The sequence below is a fragment of the Hippopotamus amphibius genome, chromosome 4 (assembly GCF_030028045.1).
Source record: "Hippopotamus amphibius kiboko isolate mHipAmp2 chromosome 4, mHipAmp2.hap2, whole genome shotgun sequence".
Taxonomy (NCBI): domain Eukaryota; kingdom Metazoa; phylum Chordata; class Mammalia; order Artiodactyla; family Hippopotamidae; genus Hippopotamus; species Hippopotamus amphibius.
In genome coordinates, this window is record NC_080189.1 from 129,126,576 (window position 1) to 129,147,352 (window position 20,777).

Genomic DNA, 20,777 nt, shown 5'->3' on the forward strand with positions numbered 1-20,777 from the left:
TGTTTCATTAACACACTGTGGCTCAAAGCCTGACCTCATCTTCTGAAATACAGGGTTGTCCCATTTAATGAGGAAATGTAGCCTCCTGTTTTGTTAAAATAAGACAGTCCCGAATAATCACTGCTGCCTGTGCTGGCAAGTCCTGAGAATGCCCGTAGCCCTGGTTCTTGTCTAAGGGGTTCCTCCAACCCAGATTTCCTGTGGTCTTTGGGTGGCCCTGACCTAGGAAGCCTACCATGGACAGCCCCTGGCGTATGGACAGTCAAGCACAAATGCCACGCCCAACAGTAACCTGAACCAAACATAGGGAGAAAGAGCAACAGCTGGAAACAGACAAGAATAAAAAGGGGAAACGGGAAATAGCGGAAATTATCTGAGTTGGAACGACGGCAGAACACTACAAATAGGATTCACAGGGAATGCAGAGGCACCATATACCAGGGGCCTGCTGTGTCTGGTGATTCCCAAACTGCGTCTGTCTCTTGCATTCCTGGCTATTCAATCAGTATGTTGATTTGTTATCTCCGGATCCTCACAATAAACCCCCTACTTCATGCAACCCGTGTCTCTTCGGTGTCTCTTCGATGTCTCTTCTTTAAGGCTTACACAGCTCGACACAGTGTCATACTCTCAAAAGGGCCACCTGTTAAAGCATGGATGTGTTTAGCATCACATAATATGGGTTCATGTTTCTGTTACAATTTAAAAATAGTACAGGGAAATGCACACAGGTGGTATTTTTTAGAATGTATCATTCCTCTTTAACCAAGTGCAAATAATATAAATTTCATTATGAGGGGAGTTTTGAGTTAGCATTCACATAATCAATTTGAGCTAAAAATAACCCCAAGCAAATTATGTTAAATGTTTAGTGTGTGCTGTGCTGTGCTTTACTCTTTGGTAGGATACAATTTCCAGGGCTCCCTTCTGGAAGGACTGATGCTAACGTGATCTGGGTTTGTGATCATTCATTTGAACAATTTATAGTTACTGTAGTCCACAAATGGGAATCTCACCATATAGCCAATGCCAGGTTTCTGGGGTGGAGGCGAGGTCCCCATAGGAACAGCTTGAAGAGTTTCCAAACCCTCAATTGGAAGAGACCAGGCTGATCACCGCTGATACCTTCTCTTTGTTGGATTTGGGTGTCGACTTCATCATGGAAGACTTCTGTCTTCATGCAAAACTTAGTACAGTAAGTCTCTTACCTACAAACAAGTTCCGTTTTGAGAGCGCTTTAGGAAGTCCAATTTGTTCATAAGTCCAACAAAGTTAACCTAGGCACCCAGCTAACACAGTCGGCTACATAGTACTGTACTATAATAGGTTTATAATACTTTTCACACAAATAAAACATAAAAAACAAACACAAAAAATAAAGAAAACATTTTTAATCTTACAGTACAGTACCTGGAAAAGGAGAGTAGTAACAGCTATATCACCGCTGCTTTTATGCTTGCTTCTGGACATCCTGGGCTTGAAATAAAGATGCTGTACTACTGTAGTCTATACAGTAGTAGGGGACTTACTGTACAGATGAGAATCACCTTTACTTTCTAAAGTTTTCCAGATTAGAAATCAAGCTAGATTTGTTTTTAATTAAACTTTTTATTTTGAGGTAACTGTAGATTCACGTGGGGTTCTAAGAAATGACACAGAGTGCCCCAGTTTCCCTGAGGGCAACATCATGCAGAACTCTGGTGTAACAGTCCAACCAGAGGATGACAGTGATACCGTCAAGACACAGAGCATCCCAATACCGCTGGGTCCCTCGCACTGCCCTTTTACACCCTCCCCCACCCCCTCCTCCCTGACAAGCACTATCCAGTCCTCTAGGTCTATAATTTTGCCATTTCAAGGAGGTTACATAAACAGGATCACAATATGTAACCTTTGGGGATTGGCTTTTTTCACCCAGCATAATTCCCTGGAAATTCATCTAGTTGATCCAAAATTTTTCTTCTTTGGTCCAAATGATTATTCCAGATTCTGCATTTTCACTCTGATAAAAACTGGACCTAAGAGGCACATTGTACAGTTTGTCATCATGAAATATTACATTTTAGTCTGATTTTTTGATTTGTCTGAAGTGTAGAAACTTAAAGATAAATAGTTGATAGTCCCATGATGGCTTTTTTCTTTCTTTGAAGAGCTATAGACAGACTCATAAGTTTATTTTTTTAAGAATTTTGTTGTTTACTGTTAGCTTTTATATAGTATGTGCTTTAAAATAAAGGTAGGATAATTACAGTCACCTCATTTGGTTCTTATAACAGTGTGAGACTGATATTGTCTCCCTTACTCTACAGAGGAGTTTAGCAAGTCTCAGTTAACTTGCCTCAAGTAAGTAAGTGACAGAAGGGGGACTGGAACCAGGTGTGCCTGTGCCTGCCCCGTGTAAGTGTGAACCCCAAAGCTACACAGTGAAACAAAGAGTCCTGTGATTAGTTCTTAATAAACTGTTCTGACTATACCGGGAAGTCCTCCTCGCTGCAGAAAAACAAAGAAGCCAGAAGAACAAAGAGTTGTTAATGTTTTTGTGCACATACTACCAGAGCAACACTTCTTTAAAAAGAACGTTTAAAAATCACCTGGTTTGAGCAGGTAAGGTTTTGTTAAATATGTAGTTTCAGCATACCTCTGGTTAAGAATTGTAATTCATGTTACTAGCAAAAATATCAATGACACATAAAGACTTAACAGTGCATTTCTCCCCTAAATATTAGGTCATGATACCATTATGAAGGCTTCAAAAGGAAAATGTTCTCACACACTGAATTCTAGATTCCATATTTTACTATTAGCTCTTTTGCTTTAGAAACATAGGCACTCATGGCATCCTCCTTCGATAATCCTAGAAAGATACAAAAAAACTGACTCACTGACCCATGTATTGGGAAATTAAGGAGGTTTGTTTAACTTATTTAAAAATTAACCACCTTTTTGGAGGTTCCAGGCTTCCCACTTAGCCTTGCCTTTTAGATCTAACAGTCCTGGACACTCTGCCGAAAGAAGGACAGGGTTACTTTTCAGGGTTATGTTTTACTCTAGCTTCTAGAAATACTGTTCAATGATGTGTATTGTTACTTTTTAAATGACAACACAGTACCAATATCTACGTCTCCAATTACGGATTGTTTGTAGAGCCCATAGAGTTCTTTTAGTTCTTCATCATCTGGCCTGGTTTTCAGCTTCCTCACGTCTTTGGCCGCCTTATCAAAATCAGCCTAAAGCAAAAAGACAAAAAGGCACACAGTGCAGTTGCTAACTTTCGGCAGGTTCATCTGCTTTGGGGGAACTTGAAGAGGAGGAGGGAGCTGTCAAACAAAAATGAACATAACATCATTGCTTTGGTTCCACCAGAATTATCCTAACTTATTTTAACTCGTGGACACTTCCCCTGGTCCTTACCTGTTACCGAGGCAATATACCTATGTATTAGATATGGAGAACTAAATAAAATTCTTAACACCTTGTTGACCAGAGATTTATTAATACGTCTTTTGTCACCCAAGTGTTACTGACCGGAGCTGTTTCAATATTCACTTATATAACAAATTGCCTGCCACAGGCATTAGTTTCTGCAAAAATCCGTAGGTCAATAATGAGTTAATACTTAAAATGTTTTAATTTCTCTATGTTTAAAAATTGAAGATGACAAGAATAAATGGAAAGATATTCCATGTGCATGGATAGGAAGAATTAATAGTAAAATGTTCATCATACCCAAAGCCATCTATCAATACAAATTCAATGCAATTCCTATCAAAATTCCAACAGCATTCTCCACAGAAATAGAAAAAGCAATCCTAAAATGTGTATGGAACCATAAAAGCCAAAGCAATCTTGACAAGAACAAAACTTGAGGCATCACAATTCCTGATTTCAAACAATATTACAAGCTATAGTAAGCAAAACAGTATGGGATTGGCATAAAAACAGACACATAGATCAATGGAACAGAATCAAGAGCCCAGAAATAAACCCATGCATATATGGTCAATTAGTTTATGATAAAGGAGCCAAGAATATACAGTGGGGAAAGGACAGTGTCTGCAATCAATGGTGCTGGGAAAACTGAACAGCACATGCAAAATAAATGAAACTGGACCCCGTCTTACACCATATACAAAAATCAACTGAAAATGAATTAAAGATTTAAATGTAAGACTTAAAACTGTAAAACAACCAGAAAAAACACATACAAAGTTCCTTGACATCAATCTTACCTATGATGCTTTGGATTTAACACCAAAAGTAAAACTAGCTAAAGCAAAAATAAACAAAAGGGACTACATCAAACAGAAAAGCTTCTGCACAGCAAAGGAAAGCATCAACAAAATGAAAAGGCAACCTACTGAATGGGACAAAATATTTGCAAATCATATATCTGATAAGGGGCTAATATCCAAAATATATAAAGAACTCATATGACTCAACAGCAAGAAAGAAAGAAAGAAAGAAAGAAAGAAAGAAAGAAAGAAAGAAAGAAAGGGAGAGAGAAAGAAAGGGAGAGAGAAAGAAAGAAAGGGAGAGAGAAAGAAAGAAAGGGAGAGAGAAAGAAAGAAAGAAAAACAATCTGATTTAAAAATAGCCAGGAGATTTTTTTTCCACAGAAGACATACAGATGGCCTGAAAAGATGCTCCACATCATTACTCAACAGGGAAATTCAAATCAAAACAACGAGATATCACCTCATACCTGTCAGAATGGCCATTATCAAAAAGACAAGAAATAACAAGTGTTGACGAGGTGTGGAGAAAAGGGAACCCTATACGCTGCTGGTGGGAATGTAAATTGGTGCAGCCACTGTGGAAAACAGTATGAAGTTTCCTCAAAAAATTTAAAAAAGAACTACTGTACAATCCAGCAATCCCACTTCTGGGTAGGTATCCAAAGGAAATGAAATCACTATCTCGAAGAGATAGCTGCCCCCCCCCCCCCCCCCGCCCCGCCTCGTGTACACTGTAGCTTTATTTACAATAGCCAAGACAGGGAAGCAACCTCAGTGTCCACTGATGGATGGATGGGTAAAGAATGTATGAGATATGTATATATATGGAATATTAATCAACCATCAAAAAGGAGGAGCTCCTGACATTTGAAACAACATGGATGGACTTGGAGGGCATTATGCTGAATGAAAAAAGTCAGACAGGGAAAGACAAATAGTGTATGATCTCACTTATATGTGGAATCTAAAACAACAACAACAAAACTAATAGAAACAGAGAGCAGAGTGGTAGTTGCCAGAGGTGGGGGGAAGAATGGTTGAAGATGGTTAAAAGGTAAAAGAAAAACATGCAAAAAAATTACACCTGAGAAATTTCAAAGCAAAGTTTTTCTCATAAATTAAAATATATTAATACGAGTTTCTATTAATCTTTTTAAATGACATTGCATTCACTTTCTTGATCACCCTCAGGAGTACTTCCTCCTCTTCTTCCAAAAGCAACACTTTGCTGTTTGCAACAGCTGCCAATCAATCTCTCTGTCCAGGGCATTCGTCTCCCAGGGCCTCTCTGTCCACACGCCTCCCCAGCAGTATTACTTATACCTATGGAGTGGACTAGCTAATTTCTGAGGCCAGTACTTCTGATTCGTTGAGTTGCCTGTATAAATTCCTTTAAAAACTGAGACCAAAACTTCTAAGACTTATTTCAACTGATTTCCAGAAAAAAGAGAAGTTGTTCAGCCAACTTAGCTGATTAGCGAAAAGAAACTGACTTCCAGGAAATTTTGTATATTAAATACACTGAATAATAAAATAAACCCATCCTCCTCATTCATGACTCAACTCTGAAAATCCCCACCTGCCTAGTTCCCAAGATGCTAGGTTGGCTGGGGCCCTCAGCCAGGGTCTCAACCAGCAGCTGCCCCCAGAAGGTTCCACACAGAGATGAGGTGCTCCTAGCAGATTTATCCCTTTCTCCTTTTAACCTATTAGTTTATATACAAAGGCGTTGCTGATTACTTTCCTTAATGGAATTGTTCCTTTTTTTTTTTTTCATTCTTTTTTTCCACTTTTTTTTTCTCCATTCTTTTTTTTTTCTCCATTCTTGTGTTATTTGTTTGAAATCAGGAGTAAGCAGGAATTGTCAGCAGCTTGGGTATCAAACAAGAAAGGCACAAGGAGGCATTCTACCCCTACTACCTACTTTCCTTCTCCGAAGCCAGAGCTCCCTTTTGATTGAAAGACCTGGTAGAGGAAGTGGAGAGGCCGCTGTAACATCAGAATCCCTGTGATCTCAGCAGAGTTGCTGGGTAAAATTTCCACCCAGCACCAAAGACAGGACACTAGCACAACTAGAACAGTTGTATTGTGAGGAACAAAAATCACTTGTAAGCCAGAGACTAGGGTCTCTACCTAAATATCCTTGAAAACAGCCCTGCCACTGAATCAATCTCTATGGGGATCTGAGACGCGTGGGTACATGTGACCAGGATGAAGCACAGACTCCCTGCCTCATCTTTTTGAGTTATTGTTTTCCCCCTAGGAAATTGTCAGCTGCTTTATAGATAATATTATGGTTAAGAACACAGGCCCTGTAACTTGACTGCCTTGGTTTGACTCTCAGCTTCATGACTTAAGAGCTGTGTGGTCTTAGGCAGGTTACTTAACCTCTTTGTGTCTGTTTCTTCATCTGAAATATGAGACAATATGCTGCAACGCCACCCACCCATATGTAAAACTTATTTATGAGGATATAAGTTAACAACAACACATGTAAAATATTTTAAATAGTGCCTGGCACATAGTGAGTGTTCAATAAAGTTTACCTGCTATAATTTTTATTATAAGCCTCTTTGGAAAAAAAAAAAAACTAGTTCTAGAAAAAAGTACTTGCAATGAAGCTAGACGTCAAAAATGCTTTTTATGATTTAACAAAGGATACAGCATTGTTGGTATACACTCAGCTTTCAGAAAAAAATGAATAGAAAAAAATATACTAAAATGTGTCAACACTAATTGCCTTGATTATTGCTGTTTCCTTTTTTTTTTTAAATACTATCTGTACTCTCTAAATTTTCTATAATGTGCACATATTGTGTCTATGATAAGGACAAAGTTAAAATGCTACATTACTGTCTTCAGCTTCCTAAGGGCAGAGCAGGGCTGGCAGGCATCTCAGGTGTTCTGTTTGCTGTAAAGTCTTGTGCCATTTTCCAAAGAGAGCAACTCAATTCCTTCTGGCAAGCTAAACCTCGATTAGAACTCTACGGCTTCTCAAAAACCATGCTAAGTCCCTGCCTTCCGGGAAAGAGTCTCTGGAAAATTGTGCTTCACGTTTTGAGGGATGTGGAACCATTCGGCAATCTCATGAAAGTCTTGGACGCTCTCCACCCAAGAGTGCAGCCCCTGATAGTTTTCCAGGCAATTTCAGGGGTCCCTTCCCTCCTCCCTCCCCAGGTAGAGAAGCTTGCTCCAGAGCAGGACCCAGGACCGGTCTTCCTCTCCAGCATGCCCTTCCCTGGCGCCCCGACTTGATATACTCCTGCTTTACACGGTAGTTCCGACGTGCCCTCCCCCAGCCCAACCATGATAAGCTGTGGTGGGAAGAACATCGGCTTCGCATCAGGATCCTGGACTTGAATTCTCGCTTTGAGACACACCGCAGTGGGACTCTGTGCAAGCAACACAGCTCCTCTGAGATTCAGCGTCAGCCAAAAAGAGATAATATCAACCTCAGCGGGGAAGTGTGAGGATTAAACAAGATTAAGAACGTAAACATTCTTGATTGCGTTCTGTTGACTGCCCGCCGAGAGCTCATGACGTGTATACGTGTATCATACCGTTCAGCACGTAGTGAACAGCCCTGACGGGCCAGGCCTCGGCTGAGCAGACAGGGATGAACAGGGCAGTCGGCTCTTACAACGCTCAACGTCTAGTGGGAGATGAGCAGGTCACAGTGACCACGTGACACCCGCTCTAGCAGAGGAGCAGTGGGTGCTGTGGGACCACAGAGGAGGGAGCAGCAGCGCGGCGTGTGGAAGAAGCCTTCTCAGGGGAGACGGTGCTTCGCTGAGCCTGGGACGTCAGCGCCCCAGGGGTGGACAGAGGCAGGGAAGGGGGTTCCAGGCAGCCACAGACAGCATTTATTAGGGCTCAGCACAAAGACTGGCGGAAATGTATTTATTTGTTCCCCCACGTAACCATAACCCAGGACAGGCATATACATTCATCTTGGTAGCAAAAGCCTGGCCTTACGGAGAGCTGGCAGGTGGCAGGAGCCCACCTGAGCCTTGTACACCTCCTTGTTGGATAGGGAGTGATAAGTGAGTGGATATGAAGAGGGTCTGAGAATGACCGTAGGTGAGCAACAAACGTACGGCTGTTTGTGTTTGATCCCGAGCATTCTGAAGCAAAGGGAAAGTCTGCCCAGGTTCCCGCACTGCTGTAGCGCTGGACTCGCCCCTCTGGGTGAGGGATTTCAGCCTCTGCGGGGCCGACCGTCCTGGAGCTAGGCCCTCAGCATCCCGGCTGAACGCCCGTGCACTTGATCTGCCCGGCAACTGTGCTCCAGGTCGTTCAACACAACTGTCTTACACCCTCTCCTGTTCACGTTCTCACCGCAAGGTCCCCTGACCCCGCCCCTCGTGTAGCAGCGACCTCGGTGTCACCACCGACACTCACACAGGGTGTACCCGGTACAGACATGTAGAAAGGTTTAAAGAATATTTAGTGATGACAAAACGCTCGTAATACAAAAACAGAAGAAAAAAAAGGGCAAAACCATAAAAATAGCAAAATCGGTACGTGTATAAACACGCACATATACATCCACATGCGCACACAGACGTTTCTCAGTAACATCGTGTTCATGTGGTTATCATTTGTGTGATGGTTTTACTTTGTTGTCTTCCCCCAGATTTCCACCCTGAACATTTTTTTTTCCCAAATCATAAAAACAGTGTTTCTAGACCGCGGTTTTGCAGACCTCCGCGCTTGCCTGGGGGCGCCGGTGGACGGGCCAAGCAGCCAGGGCCGGGGTGAGCCCGCAGCCGCCCCCTCCCGCTCCAGGAGGCGCCGAGCCGCAGGAGCGGTGCGCCCGGCCTCCCCCAGACCCGCGCCTCCTCTGCCTCTCACCAGCCCCCGGGCGTCACGGGAGTCGCCACAGGGAGCACGGTGCGCCGGCAGCAGGAGGCACCGGCGCGGCCTACCTGCAGCAACGGGGCGGTGGCGAAGGGCTGGGCGTGTCTCCCGGGTCACCGCGCACGGCTCGCGCGGCAAGGACCACCGGCTGCCCGCAGCGGCGCACCGCGCCCCACTCGAGTGCTTCCCTCCGCCGCCTCCCCCTCCCCCCCCAACCCCCCCGCTCACCTGCAGGGACATGGCGGCGACTCCCGAGCGCGGCCCCACTCCAGACGATCTGTTCCCCCGACACAGCGCCCAGCCGCTCCTTTAAGGGCGGCGCGCCTCGGCCCGCCAGCTCCCATTGGCTGTGCTCCCGGACCCGGCTGGCTCCCATTGGCGGCTGGCCCTGGAGGGCGGGGCTGGGCGGTGAGTGGCACCCGCCGTGCCTGCGGCGCGGCTGCGGTCCCCGAGGCCTGGCCAGAGTTGTCTGCTGCCAGTGCGGTTGTAACTGGCAAGGCGAAGGGAAGGGAATTTACATGAGTTCCTCTCCGCCCTGGCTAGCTCCTCTGTCTTTCTCGAGGGGTTGTTTGCAGGCAATCCAAAGAGGTCTCCCCAGGGCACGGACCTCACTTGGGATTCCTTTTGATGTATACCTCTATCCTCCGCATGATTCCTAAAAACCTGGACAGCAGACAGCGTTTTTTCAGACCTCTCTAGGCACAGACCATCAGGAATGAAAAAGGCTAGTAGTTTGCCTCTTTTCTCCTCGTTATAAAGCAAGGCCACTTAACGTTCTGAACACGCGCTGCAGCCACCTGAACGGGTTTTTAATTAAAAGCACAGGACTCTTTAATTTGACCCCATTCTCCAGGGAACAAACCCAATGCCACTCCAAGTCTGCAGACACAGAAAGGGGTTGTGATTCACATTTGATTAAATTTTCAAAGAACTGGAACTGCAATTTCTGGTCATCCGAGGAGTTAATGTCTGACTCTGTAATTACATAGACGCCTTTGTGGGGGCAAAGTGACTGGAAGAAATGGCAAACTTAGTTTAAAGAAAGTCACTGATTTGAAATGTCTAATAATGCAACAACGTATAGCGATTCAAGGCCCCAAAACATTTTAGCTTGTTTTTGCATAAAATTACATTTAAAAATTATTTGCTACTTTTTCATGTAAATCGCTTTTTTTTTTTAAATTTTCTTCTCGAAAACATTTTCATGGTTAAATCAATCAGTTTCTAAACAAAGAACAAAAAACAATTTTTAGAAAAATATACTGGGCGGAATTCCCTGGCAGCCCATTGGTTAGGACTCTGTGCTTTCACTGAGGAGGGCCTGGTTCCATCCCTGGTCCGGGAATTAAGATCCCACAAGCCATGCGGCATGGTGGAAGGGAGGGAGGGAGAGAGGGAGGGAGGAAGGAAGGAAGGAAGAAGAGAAAGGGAGGAAGGGAGGAAGAAAAGAAAAGAAAAAAGAAAAATGTACTGGGCAGGATTTTTGGTTTTTTTTTTCCTTAATTTCCCGACAATGAGAAACACATCATAAGGAACAAAGGAAATGGCAGCTTAAGAAGAGCGAATGCCATCTGCTGGGGAGAGCCCTGTTTACCAGTGTGTCAGCCGGGAAATACTGCAATGAGGTCCAATATCGGTGTGTATCTACAGCTGAGACATTTTTGTATTATCGTCATTCTAAGAAATCAGGAGGAGAGGGAAGACATACTGTGCTCCATTTTATTCTTTAAGCCTAGAATGTTCTTTGAAGAACTCTTTTCAAAACAGGTTCTTTTCTTGAGTTGCCATCCCCCGACTGGATATCAGAGCCACGGGTGGCCTGTCTCAAGGAGACAGTGGAAACACTGATGTCCTCTGTTCAGCGATAATAATATACTAGGTACAGTGAAAACTCAGCTTTGTGGAACCCTTAGGGAGTCAGTCAAGTTGGACAATCAAGTCTTTTTTTTTTTACTATGGTATTAAATATTGGTTATAAACCAGTATGCATATATACATATATATGTAAAATTTTAAAAATGAAGGGCACATTTATGAACATGCCACCAGTTTAAGAAATAGAACATTCCCTTTACCTTTGTGACCCTCCTGGTTCCATTCCATCCTATCCTCCTTATTCATTCACTCATTCATTCATTCAAATAGTTATTGAGTTCCAACATGAGCCAAGCACTGTTCTAAGTTTTTGAGAAGCATCAGTCAGCAAAACCAATAAGAATCCCCATCCTTGTGTTACATTCAGGTAGGGGATGACAGAGAACAAACACACGTAATGAGCAAATTATAGAGTCTATTAAAAGATGTTAGGTGACAGGAGCTATTTTCAAAAAGAGCAGAGCAAAGGGATGGAGAATCTTGTGTATGTGGAGTGAGGATGACTTGCAATTGTAAATACGGTGATCAGGGAAGCTTCCTCTTGGGAAGCTGACATCTGAGTAAAAATTGAAGGAGGGGAGGGAGCTGTCCTGGAAGATCCCTGGGGAAGCATTTCCCTTGCAAAAGCAGCATCCAGTACAAAGGCCCTAAGGAATGAGCTTCTTGGCAGGTGTGAGGAAGAGCAAGGAGCCAGTGTGGCCCAAGCAGAGGAGGAAGAGAGGAGGTCAGAGGGTAGGAGATGGAGACCAGGTCATATGAGACCTGGCCCAAAGGCATTTGGCTTCAAGGGGAAGTGAAACAGAACCACTGAAGGGTTTTGAGTGAGGATCTGACATGATCTGACTTACTTTTTTAAAGGACCACTCCTGTTCCTACGACTACAAAGAACAGGTTGGAAGCGAGATTCTTACTGTAATAATAATCTAGGGGAGAACTTACAGGTGTCTCCAACTCAGATGGTAGCCTCGGAGGTAGTGAGAAGTAGTTCAGATTCTGGATATATTTTAAAGGTAGAGTCAACAGGAGTCCCTGAGAGATTCTACATGGGATGTGAAAGAGAGGAGTCAGGATAACTCCAAGATGTTTGCCCTGAGTAACTTGAAGGACCATAGGTGGAGCAGGCTTGGTGGGGTGGCAAAGATCAGAAGTTCGGTTTGGGACATGCTGCATCTGAGATACTGGACATCCAAGTGGAGATGCCAAATAGGCAGTTAGCTATCCAGGTTTCAACTGAGCTGGGTATATAAATCTGGGACTCTTAATGGTGTTTAGAACCTTGAAACAGGGAACTTCCCTGGCAGTCCACTGGTTAAGACTTCACCTTCCAATGCAGGCTGTGTGGGTTCAATACCTGGTGGGGAGCTAAGCTCCCACATGCCTCTTGGCCAAAAAGCCAAAACATAAAGCAGAAGCAATATTGTAACAAATTCAATAAAGACTTTAAAAATGGCCCACATTAAAAAAAAAAAAGAGAGAGAGAGAGAGAAAAAAGAACTTTGAGACAGGATGGCCCTAGAAAATAAATGTATATAGAGGAGAAAAGGAAAGAGAACTGAAGAGTGAGTCATGGGAAATTCCAACACTAAATGTTTTGGGGGTGAAGAGGAGGAAGGAGTGAAGGAGACAGAGACATGATCACTGAGAGAAAAACCAAGAGAATGCAGTGTTGAGAAAGCTTAATGAATGAGAAAATAGGTTAGGTGAGGACTGAGAATTAACAATTGGATTTAGGTCATTGTCAAGATCACTGATGACCTAAGAGGAGATCTGAATGCAGTTGTGGCAGGGCCAAGCCTGATTAGAGTGGGTTTAGGAGAAAACACGGGGTTGGGAGGCAATACAGAATAGTTAGAATCGTTTTGGGGGGCTCTGCATTTGTTTCTCCCTCCACCTACATCACACTGTCAATCATTAAAGCTCCACCCCCCCACACCCCTCCAACCCCCGGCCCCAATTTTGTACTTCTTCAGGAAAGATTGTCTTTGGCACTTTGCTCTTCTAACATCCATGAGTCAACTTCCATTGAAGAAAATTCTTGAATTTTTCTTGGCATTGCATCGAAACTAGCACATAAAACAAGTTGGGAAAGCAGGCTCCCATTTTTTATTCTGGAATAAATCACGTAGAATGGAAAACATTTACAAAGGAGAGGTCACCCAGCAGTCAGTGACATTTGAGCTGACTTTTTTCTTGCTGCCTCCCTCACTTCCAATCCCTGGGGTAAAAAGCCCACTTTCGAAAGACAGGGGAAACTTGGCCGCTTATCCCACCGCTTTTCCAACCGGCAGCCAGAGTGAGTGTCCTGTCCTCCGAAGGGCATCGTGCGCCCCCCGCTGCGTGCACGTTTCAGGGGCATCCCAGATCTCTTATGATAAACCCCAAAGTCTTTGTGGCATAGAGGTGGCGCTCATGCTCGTCAGGCCCTCAGGAAAACTCGCCTATGAGATTTTCCCGGGAAGAACCCGTTAAGGGTTCTGATACGTTACCAAACTGCCACCTAGCGACACTGGCTCCCCTCCCCCACAAGCACAGAAGAAGAGCGGGCGCAGGCGGCAGAGGGAGGCGGCCCGAAGCCAACGGCCAGGTGGGGCGCAGTGGCCGCCCCTCCTCTTGTCTCCCTGGAGGCTCCCGGCCAGCTTTGGAAGGTGAAGCTGCAGTGATTTTGGAGGCAGTGCTTTCCAAGCCCTCAGAGGTGCGGCTCTCCACTGAAACGGAACTCCATTGAGCGATGGCCATGACAGGTTGGACCCCTGCGCAAGGTCCTCTTGGCCGGGTGCCCTGCATTCAGAGCTGCGAGGATTTCCTGTTCAGCTCGCACTGGCCGCTGTTTGCTTCCAGCACCTGGTCGATCTCCCGCACCTTCTCAGTGGGCTCCGTGAAGTTCATGATCTTCAAGTGTAGAGAGAGCAACCTGGCCCTCCCCACCTTTTTTTCTTTTTCTCTGCCTCGGCTCCCGCTGCATGAGGTGTGAGTGTCTCCCCTCCGACTCTGCTTTCGGGTTCCTTTTGGCAAACCTGAAACACAGATGTTTCAGTATGAACTCGAACCTGGTGAAGAAGACCCTCTGGTCCTTCAGAGGGAACGCTGGGGTGGCTTATCCTCCGGAGTTTGCCCAGGTGGATGGAGTTTCCTTTGGACACACCCTGGGGGAAATTGGTTCCTTCTGTGGCTCTGCCACTACTTCTGATATGTAGGTGGAAGAAGTGGCCAAAGGGCCACATTTGGGAGCCTGTGCTGGGCTGGGGACACGTCCCAGTTCCTCTCTGTGGAGCACAGCCCAGAGGCCTTGGTGAGCTGTACCGTTTGGGTCCCCATGCAGGAGTGCCTTTGTTGGGGAGACCCGGGTGTGGAGGGGTGCAGAGGCCATGAAGCCCTTGACCTTGGCACAGTTAGTCTGTCTTTGCCCTTCTGCATGGAGGCTTGGCCAAAGCTGGCCTGCTCCCAAAGCTGGGAATTCCTGCGTTGATTTGCACTGATGGAGGGGTCGCTATTCCTAGAGGTGAGGTGATCTCTTCCCCTCCTTGGCTTTGCTGCTGCCCTTCCACCCTGACACCTGGTCCTCCTCAGGTGGCTTATGCTCTGTGTTGCTCCTCTGAGTATTCTTAGAATGGGAATTTGTCGTGGGAGCAGCTAGCTCGCTGATACCCCACTGCCATGTGTTGGCAGAAACTCAAGCGGGTCCTTGGTGTGCTGCTGTTGGTGAGATCCCCTGAAGCCTGAGGTTTCATGGCAATGACGCGGCCCTTCTGATCGGCTCTCTTGTACCTCAGAAGCAAACAGGTGGCCATCACTTGGTTTTGTTTCTGGCCATCAGCGAGCCTTGGATTGCTCCCCTTTTGTCACATGTGGACACCATCAACTCAGTCGGCTAGTGTTCCTGGTAGTCAGAGAGTGGCTCCACATAAGGCTTTAGTTCCTCTTCATGACCTGTATTCATCCATGGATCTTTCTGGATGGGCTCTAAAGTGCCTTTCTTGCTGGGATTGAGAATGAGCAATTTCTTGAGCAGTTTTTCACATTTCTTGGATGTGTGAAAGGGCACAGGTGTGTTTCACTGAGTACCAACTCCTGCAGCTCCTTGAGGGCAGGGCTCCAGCAAAAGGCGGGGGGCTGCTGACCAATATATATAGGATGACCTTCCGATTCCACACATCTACTGTGGGTCCATCTTATTTGGACCTGGAAGAGTTCCTGGGCAGCATTAAGGGGGACTGCCAATAAAGGTATCCAGCTTTGTTGCTGCAGCCAGTCTTCAAACTTGATTTTCATAGCAGCATCTAAAAGAAGGTGTCCTGATCTATCTCTAGGAACCACACACTTCTGGTGACAGTACGCCACTGAAGGAATTTGCCAGCACCTCTTTTGCTTACAAACTTCCATGAGCCACTAGGTACTCAAACATGTCTCTTCTGTTGAGTACTTCCTGACAAGGCAGAGTGGATCACTACAAATAATTGTTTTGGGATGACTCAAGTCCTTCATGATTCTTACTTCAAGGGACCGTCTCTAGAGTTTGGAGGCATTTGGCTAAGGCATGTCAGTGATCTTCATGACTGCCTCTTTCCCAAGTCAGGATATACTGAACCAACTTCAGCTTGGTCAAGTTGCCCTTGGCAATGGTCTTCTACCGGTGGTTGTCAATATGGGTCTCCCCCTTAGCAGAGATGGCTGAGATGCCTGCAGCATATTGGACTCACTGCTCACCTTGGAGTCAAGGTGTCCCAAGGTCAACTTAAATTGGGGAAAGCTGGTCAGAAACTTGACCCAAATCACCTCAAAAGAAAATCACTTCCAGACTCCTCCTGATGAACTGATCTTTATAATGGAACCAAAACACAATGCCAGATATACAAATAAACAAAACCAAATACTAACAAGCTAAATAAAAGAAAAAAAAGAGAAAATTTTAAAAAGGAAAAAATGAGGAAAAGAAAAAAGTACAGATGAAAACGAGGGGAAAAGAGAGTTTAAAAAGTCAAGGGAAAAAAGAACTAAGAAAAAAATGGGGAAAAAAAAGTAAAAATTAGTAACAGACAAAACCCCCAGCATGTCAATAAGAAATATTGGTCAGAGTTCTTCCTGTCACTGAAAACCAGCTCCTGGAGCTAGAAGAATTGAAAAGTAGCCCAGCCAGGAAGTTGAAAGAAGCTTGAAATTTCATAACAATGGCTTCTTGTGAGGCCATACCACGAAATGGGCCCATCCAAGCTGGGGATTTCTCATTTTGGAGACTCTAGAACAATTTATTCTTTTAAATAAATTATTGAGAATACCCCAAGAGCTTTCTGATTAATGGGTTATAGCTATAAACATTTACCTTATTAGAAATTAAAACCTGGAGGATGCTTCAGTGGCTTTTTCATTTTTAGTTTGAAAAACTGTAATAATGTTTGGCTTTGAAGAGCTCATACTGGTCACACTGAAAAAAAAGTTATGTATGAAGCCAACTGCATTTTTCAAAGATTTTCTTTTAAACATAGATTAAAATTTTCTACCCATTTTATTTTTTTTTTCTTGCTTCGTTACATTTTCTACGATGAGTTTAACCTTATTATTTTACTAGCCACTAATCAGAAATATTTGCTTTTTCCCTAAATCTAATTGGTTTTAAATGTTACATTAACTAGTATTATATGGTTCTCCATTTCTGGTATGTGGTTTTGTGTGATTGGTTGAATTTGTTCATGGTCTGATTGGCCTAAATATCTGTCAGTGATGAATCTTCACAAGGAAGGAAGTGAAAAGACTCATACTTGTGTTCTTCATTTGAAATGAGTCTGTTAGGGCTACCAAATTGATTACAAACTGTCTATGGGGAGAAAATAAAAACAGGATTCTTAGTACCTCTGACTAAAAAAATGAGGTCAAATCACTTCTAAACTAGAAAAGTTATAAAGTCAGTGATGTCCTAACACTGAATTAGTGATTACAATACAGGTGACTACATCACAGCTTTAGATGAATAATTTTCTACAAAAACACTTTAATATAATTTCCTGAAACAACAAACAATTAATACAACTTCCCAAGACAAACAACTACGTAGGCATAGCCTAGACATGGAAGGTTATATTTCACATCATTGGAAAGTTAGGATGTTTAAAGACAACTCCTTGCAAAAAGCGAATGAGGACAAGTTCACTGTAACAAGTTTCAGAAAAAGACAATATCTGACAGGAGGCACTTTTACTTTCATTTGGTTTAATATTTATATTTTTAGAGTTTTCAAAGTAAAGATTCATAAATATCTTCCAGTTTTTACCCAGTCTAGCAAGATATAATGGCTAGCTCAGAGCTTTATCTTCCTAAGGTACCACTGCCAACAACCTTTTATGGTTCAACACTCCTCATTACACTTGTGTTGTTTCTAGCCTTGGTTTCAATGATAATATGTAGACAGGGCTGAATTAAAGGACACATGGCTCATAATTTTGTCTCTACTTTGCTCATTTGGTTATCATATTGCATGTGTTTTACATACGCATGTCCAATTAACATGTTCTGCGACTGAACTCCATTAAACAAAATATCTCCCTACTGGGGATACCGTAGGTTCCCCACCTAGCAGCCATTTCCCTCTTTGTTTTTGTTAACAACCGTACTTTCCTTTAGTTACGAAGCGATGATATGTTCAGGGTCCATCTCCAGAAGAAGGCTCATCAGTGGTCTCAGCCAGTCTTGTTTGGCTCATTCACCTCTGCCTGTGACTCGTGTAGGTGTGGGCATGTGCCCAATGCTGTCCAATGAGCCACAGAGGACAGGGGCCTCTTAGGAAGGTTTTTCTTTCTGATAAAAAGAAAAATGCACGAGGGAACACTTACTGCCCCCCACCATGTGGTTGTGTAGGATGTGATGATCGGAGCTGTGACCACTAAATTGTGAGCTTGAGAGGACAAGCCTGAGGGCCAGTGCCAATATTCAGAGGATGGCAAAGGGCAAGTACAGAAAGCCCTTGGGATTTTGACGAGATATTGTGTGACCAAATGAGCCAATCCTGGAAAAGATCCCGACTTTAACCACAGAGAGTAACTATTGAATAACCACTTTCAGTAGGATGTTTTGTTATCTGCAGACTGAAAAGGTTATTGATTTTGCAGCTCATCACTAAGTTCTTCTAGTCATTGATTTTAAAATAACCGAGTACTGTATAACAATTGTTATGTATGATATAGTAACAATCTCACTGTGACACGTGAAGTTTCATGTGTCAACTTGACTGGCCCATTTAAACATTATTTCTGGGTGTGTCTATGGGGGTGTTTCTGGATGAGATGAGCCGTTGAATCAGTGGACTCAGTAAAGTCAATCCCCCTCCCCAAAGCAGGTGGGCATCATCCAATCCACTGAGGGCCTGAATACAACACAAGTCAGAGGAAGGAGGAATTTCCCCCTATCTTGCTTCCCTGATTGAGCTGGGACGTCCCATCTCACCTCCTCCTGACCTTGGACTGGAATTCACACCACCAGGTCCCCTGATGGTCAGGCCATTGGGTTTAGACTGGAACGACGTCACCAGCTTTCCTGGGTTTCCAGCTTGCAGACAGCAGATTGTGAGACTTCCCAGGCTCCATAATTCACATCTGTTATCTCCTACCAGTTCCACTTCTCTGGAGAGCTCTATACACACACAGCAAAGATGAGGATGCCACAGAGGGAAGGAAGAATCTGGTGCTCAATTCTCTCACATTCTTCTATTGACAAACTTTCTTGCTGGTAACTTTCATCAAAAAATCGTGGCTAATGACATAACTGATCACCAAGTCTTTTAACTCACTCTTACAGCATGGCAAGCATATAAATCTAACCATAGTCCAATTCTTAGAATGAATATAAAAAGAACGCTTTATTATTCAAAGACCAAAGTGAGGTTCTACAGGGTAAAATAATGGTAACAGCTATTACTAAAAAGTAAACTGATTAGTATAGGATACCAAAGATATGAGTTAAAGTGATAACTTGAAGACTATATTTGGGAAAAATGGGAAAAAATGTTATATGGAAAGAAAATCAGAACACAAAATTTAATTTATATTTTAATAATGTAAGTGCATACCTAAATGTGAAACAAATTAGAAAGGAACTGAAAGGAAATGTGTTGTGAGGTAACTGGGCTGTGGGGCAATTATTTTCTTTTTACTTTTTTGTTGCAATGTTTGTGTGACACAAATAAGAGAGAAATTACCTTTGAAATGTAGTCATTTTAGCAAAATTCTTGTGGAAATTATATTGATTAGTCTTAAAATAGAACAGATGCACTAAAATAATGGAGGCTTAATTTGTATTAACCTAATTTTTAATTCAGGTTATCACTGGATTCATCGATTCTATTTATGAAGCACTTTGTGTCAGGCACTGTGCTAAGCATTTTAAGTAGATTATTTCTTCTAATCCCCACAACAGGTACTAGTTTTATCACTTCATAGACAGGGTTAATTAGTTTGCTTTAGGGTCATGTGACTAGTTAGTGATGAAGTTTAGATCTCGACCTTAGCTGGTCTTGCTCCAGAGCCATGGATGTAATGGCTGCGAATCTTCATAGAGCAAATATAAAAAGAGAAGATGCTCAAGCTATCAATCTGAAAACTTACAGAGGTACAAAAACTTACACATAATTCTTCCCATTACTCTAGCATTCCCATCAGACATGTGTTTCTATTTGTTTTACAGCTTAAAAGCTAGATCTGAGAAGACTTTATTTTATTCTTTTCGATTTTAAAATATTTATCAGATTACTTTTTAAAAATAAGATTCACAAATAGTTCATTCTTTTAAAATTATAATTACCTTCCACTTTGATTGAATAATTTCTCATCTTTTTATCCAAAAATTTCTACTGAGAGCTTTAAAACCTTATATTTGGTGTCATTACTTAAAATGTGATTTACGCTCATCATTATTTAATCTTTGAAATGATACTTTACCATTTCTTAAATCAGTGTGGGTTCATTGAAAGTTCAAGAGCCACTCTGTAGGACTAAATCATTAACCTGTAATTTTAACAGTAGATGACGTACTATGTTTTCATTACTTTGAAAAAAAAAATGACTTTGCAATTGACTCTTACAATTAACATTTTAATTTCAGTTTTGCCACCATTAAGTATAACTGTTTGCATTAAGAAGCCAGAAAAATCACTGGGTCACAGGTTAATCTAACTCAATTTAGATAGCCATAACTAGCAATTTACCAAACCAAAAGCCAGAGTTAAGTTACATTCAAAACTGTGTTGATTTGGGAGTAAGTAGCCCTAAATTTTAAAACATTATTCTGGGGGTGCTGAAGCTCTTTCAAGAGTTTATTAATATTTTTCAAGAGGTGAGTGATTTATGAAGTCTAAGTTATTACCTAACACAACGAACACTGTGGTTGGACCTACTGTCCAAACTGCCTTAGGGTCTAGGGTCACAGTCTTTATCAGTGGTGGTATAAAGGCTAGTCCCCACCAAAGTATTATATTAAAAAATCACAGACATGAACTCCTTGCCTTCCAACGCCCCAAACTCCCATCATGTTTCTAATGAATAAGGTGACAGACATGATAGAAAACAGGGCAGAGGGACTTCCCTGGTGGCATAGTGGCTAAGAATCCGCCTGCCAATGCAGAGGACATGGGTTCAAGCCCTGGTCGGGGAGGATCCCACATGCTATGGAGCAACGAAGCCCGTGTGCCACAACTACTGAGCCTGTGCTCTAGAGCCTGCAAGCCGCAACTACTGAAGCCTGCACACCTAGAGCTTGTGCTCCACAAGAGAAGCCACTGCAATGAGATGCCCGTGCACTATAGAAAAAGAGTAGCCCCAGCTCGCC

General features: G+C 43.1%; 1 protein-coding gene across 1 annotated transcript; it reads right to left on the reverse strand.

Annotated features, from left to right (window-relative positions):
• Window positions 1-1,418: 1,418 nt before the first annotated feature.
• Window positions 1,419-9,394, reverse strand: ACBD7 (acyl-CoA binding domain containing 7). Its single transcript, XM_057730243.1, has 4 exons — window positions 9,324-9,394; window positions 3,110-3,227; window positions 2,940-3,002; window positions 1,419-2,854 (listed from the first exon to the last, which is right to left on the reverse strand). Exons 1-4 carry the CDS (start codon window positions 9,333-9,335, stop codon window positions 2,781-2,783), a joined length of 267 nt encoding a protein of 88 aa, XP_057586226.1. The 5' UTR covers window positions 9,336-9,394; the 3' UTR covers window positions 1,419-2,780.
• Window positions 9,395-20,777: the final 11,383 nt, after the last annotated feature.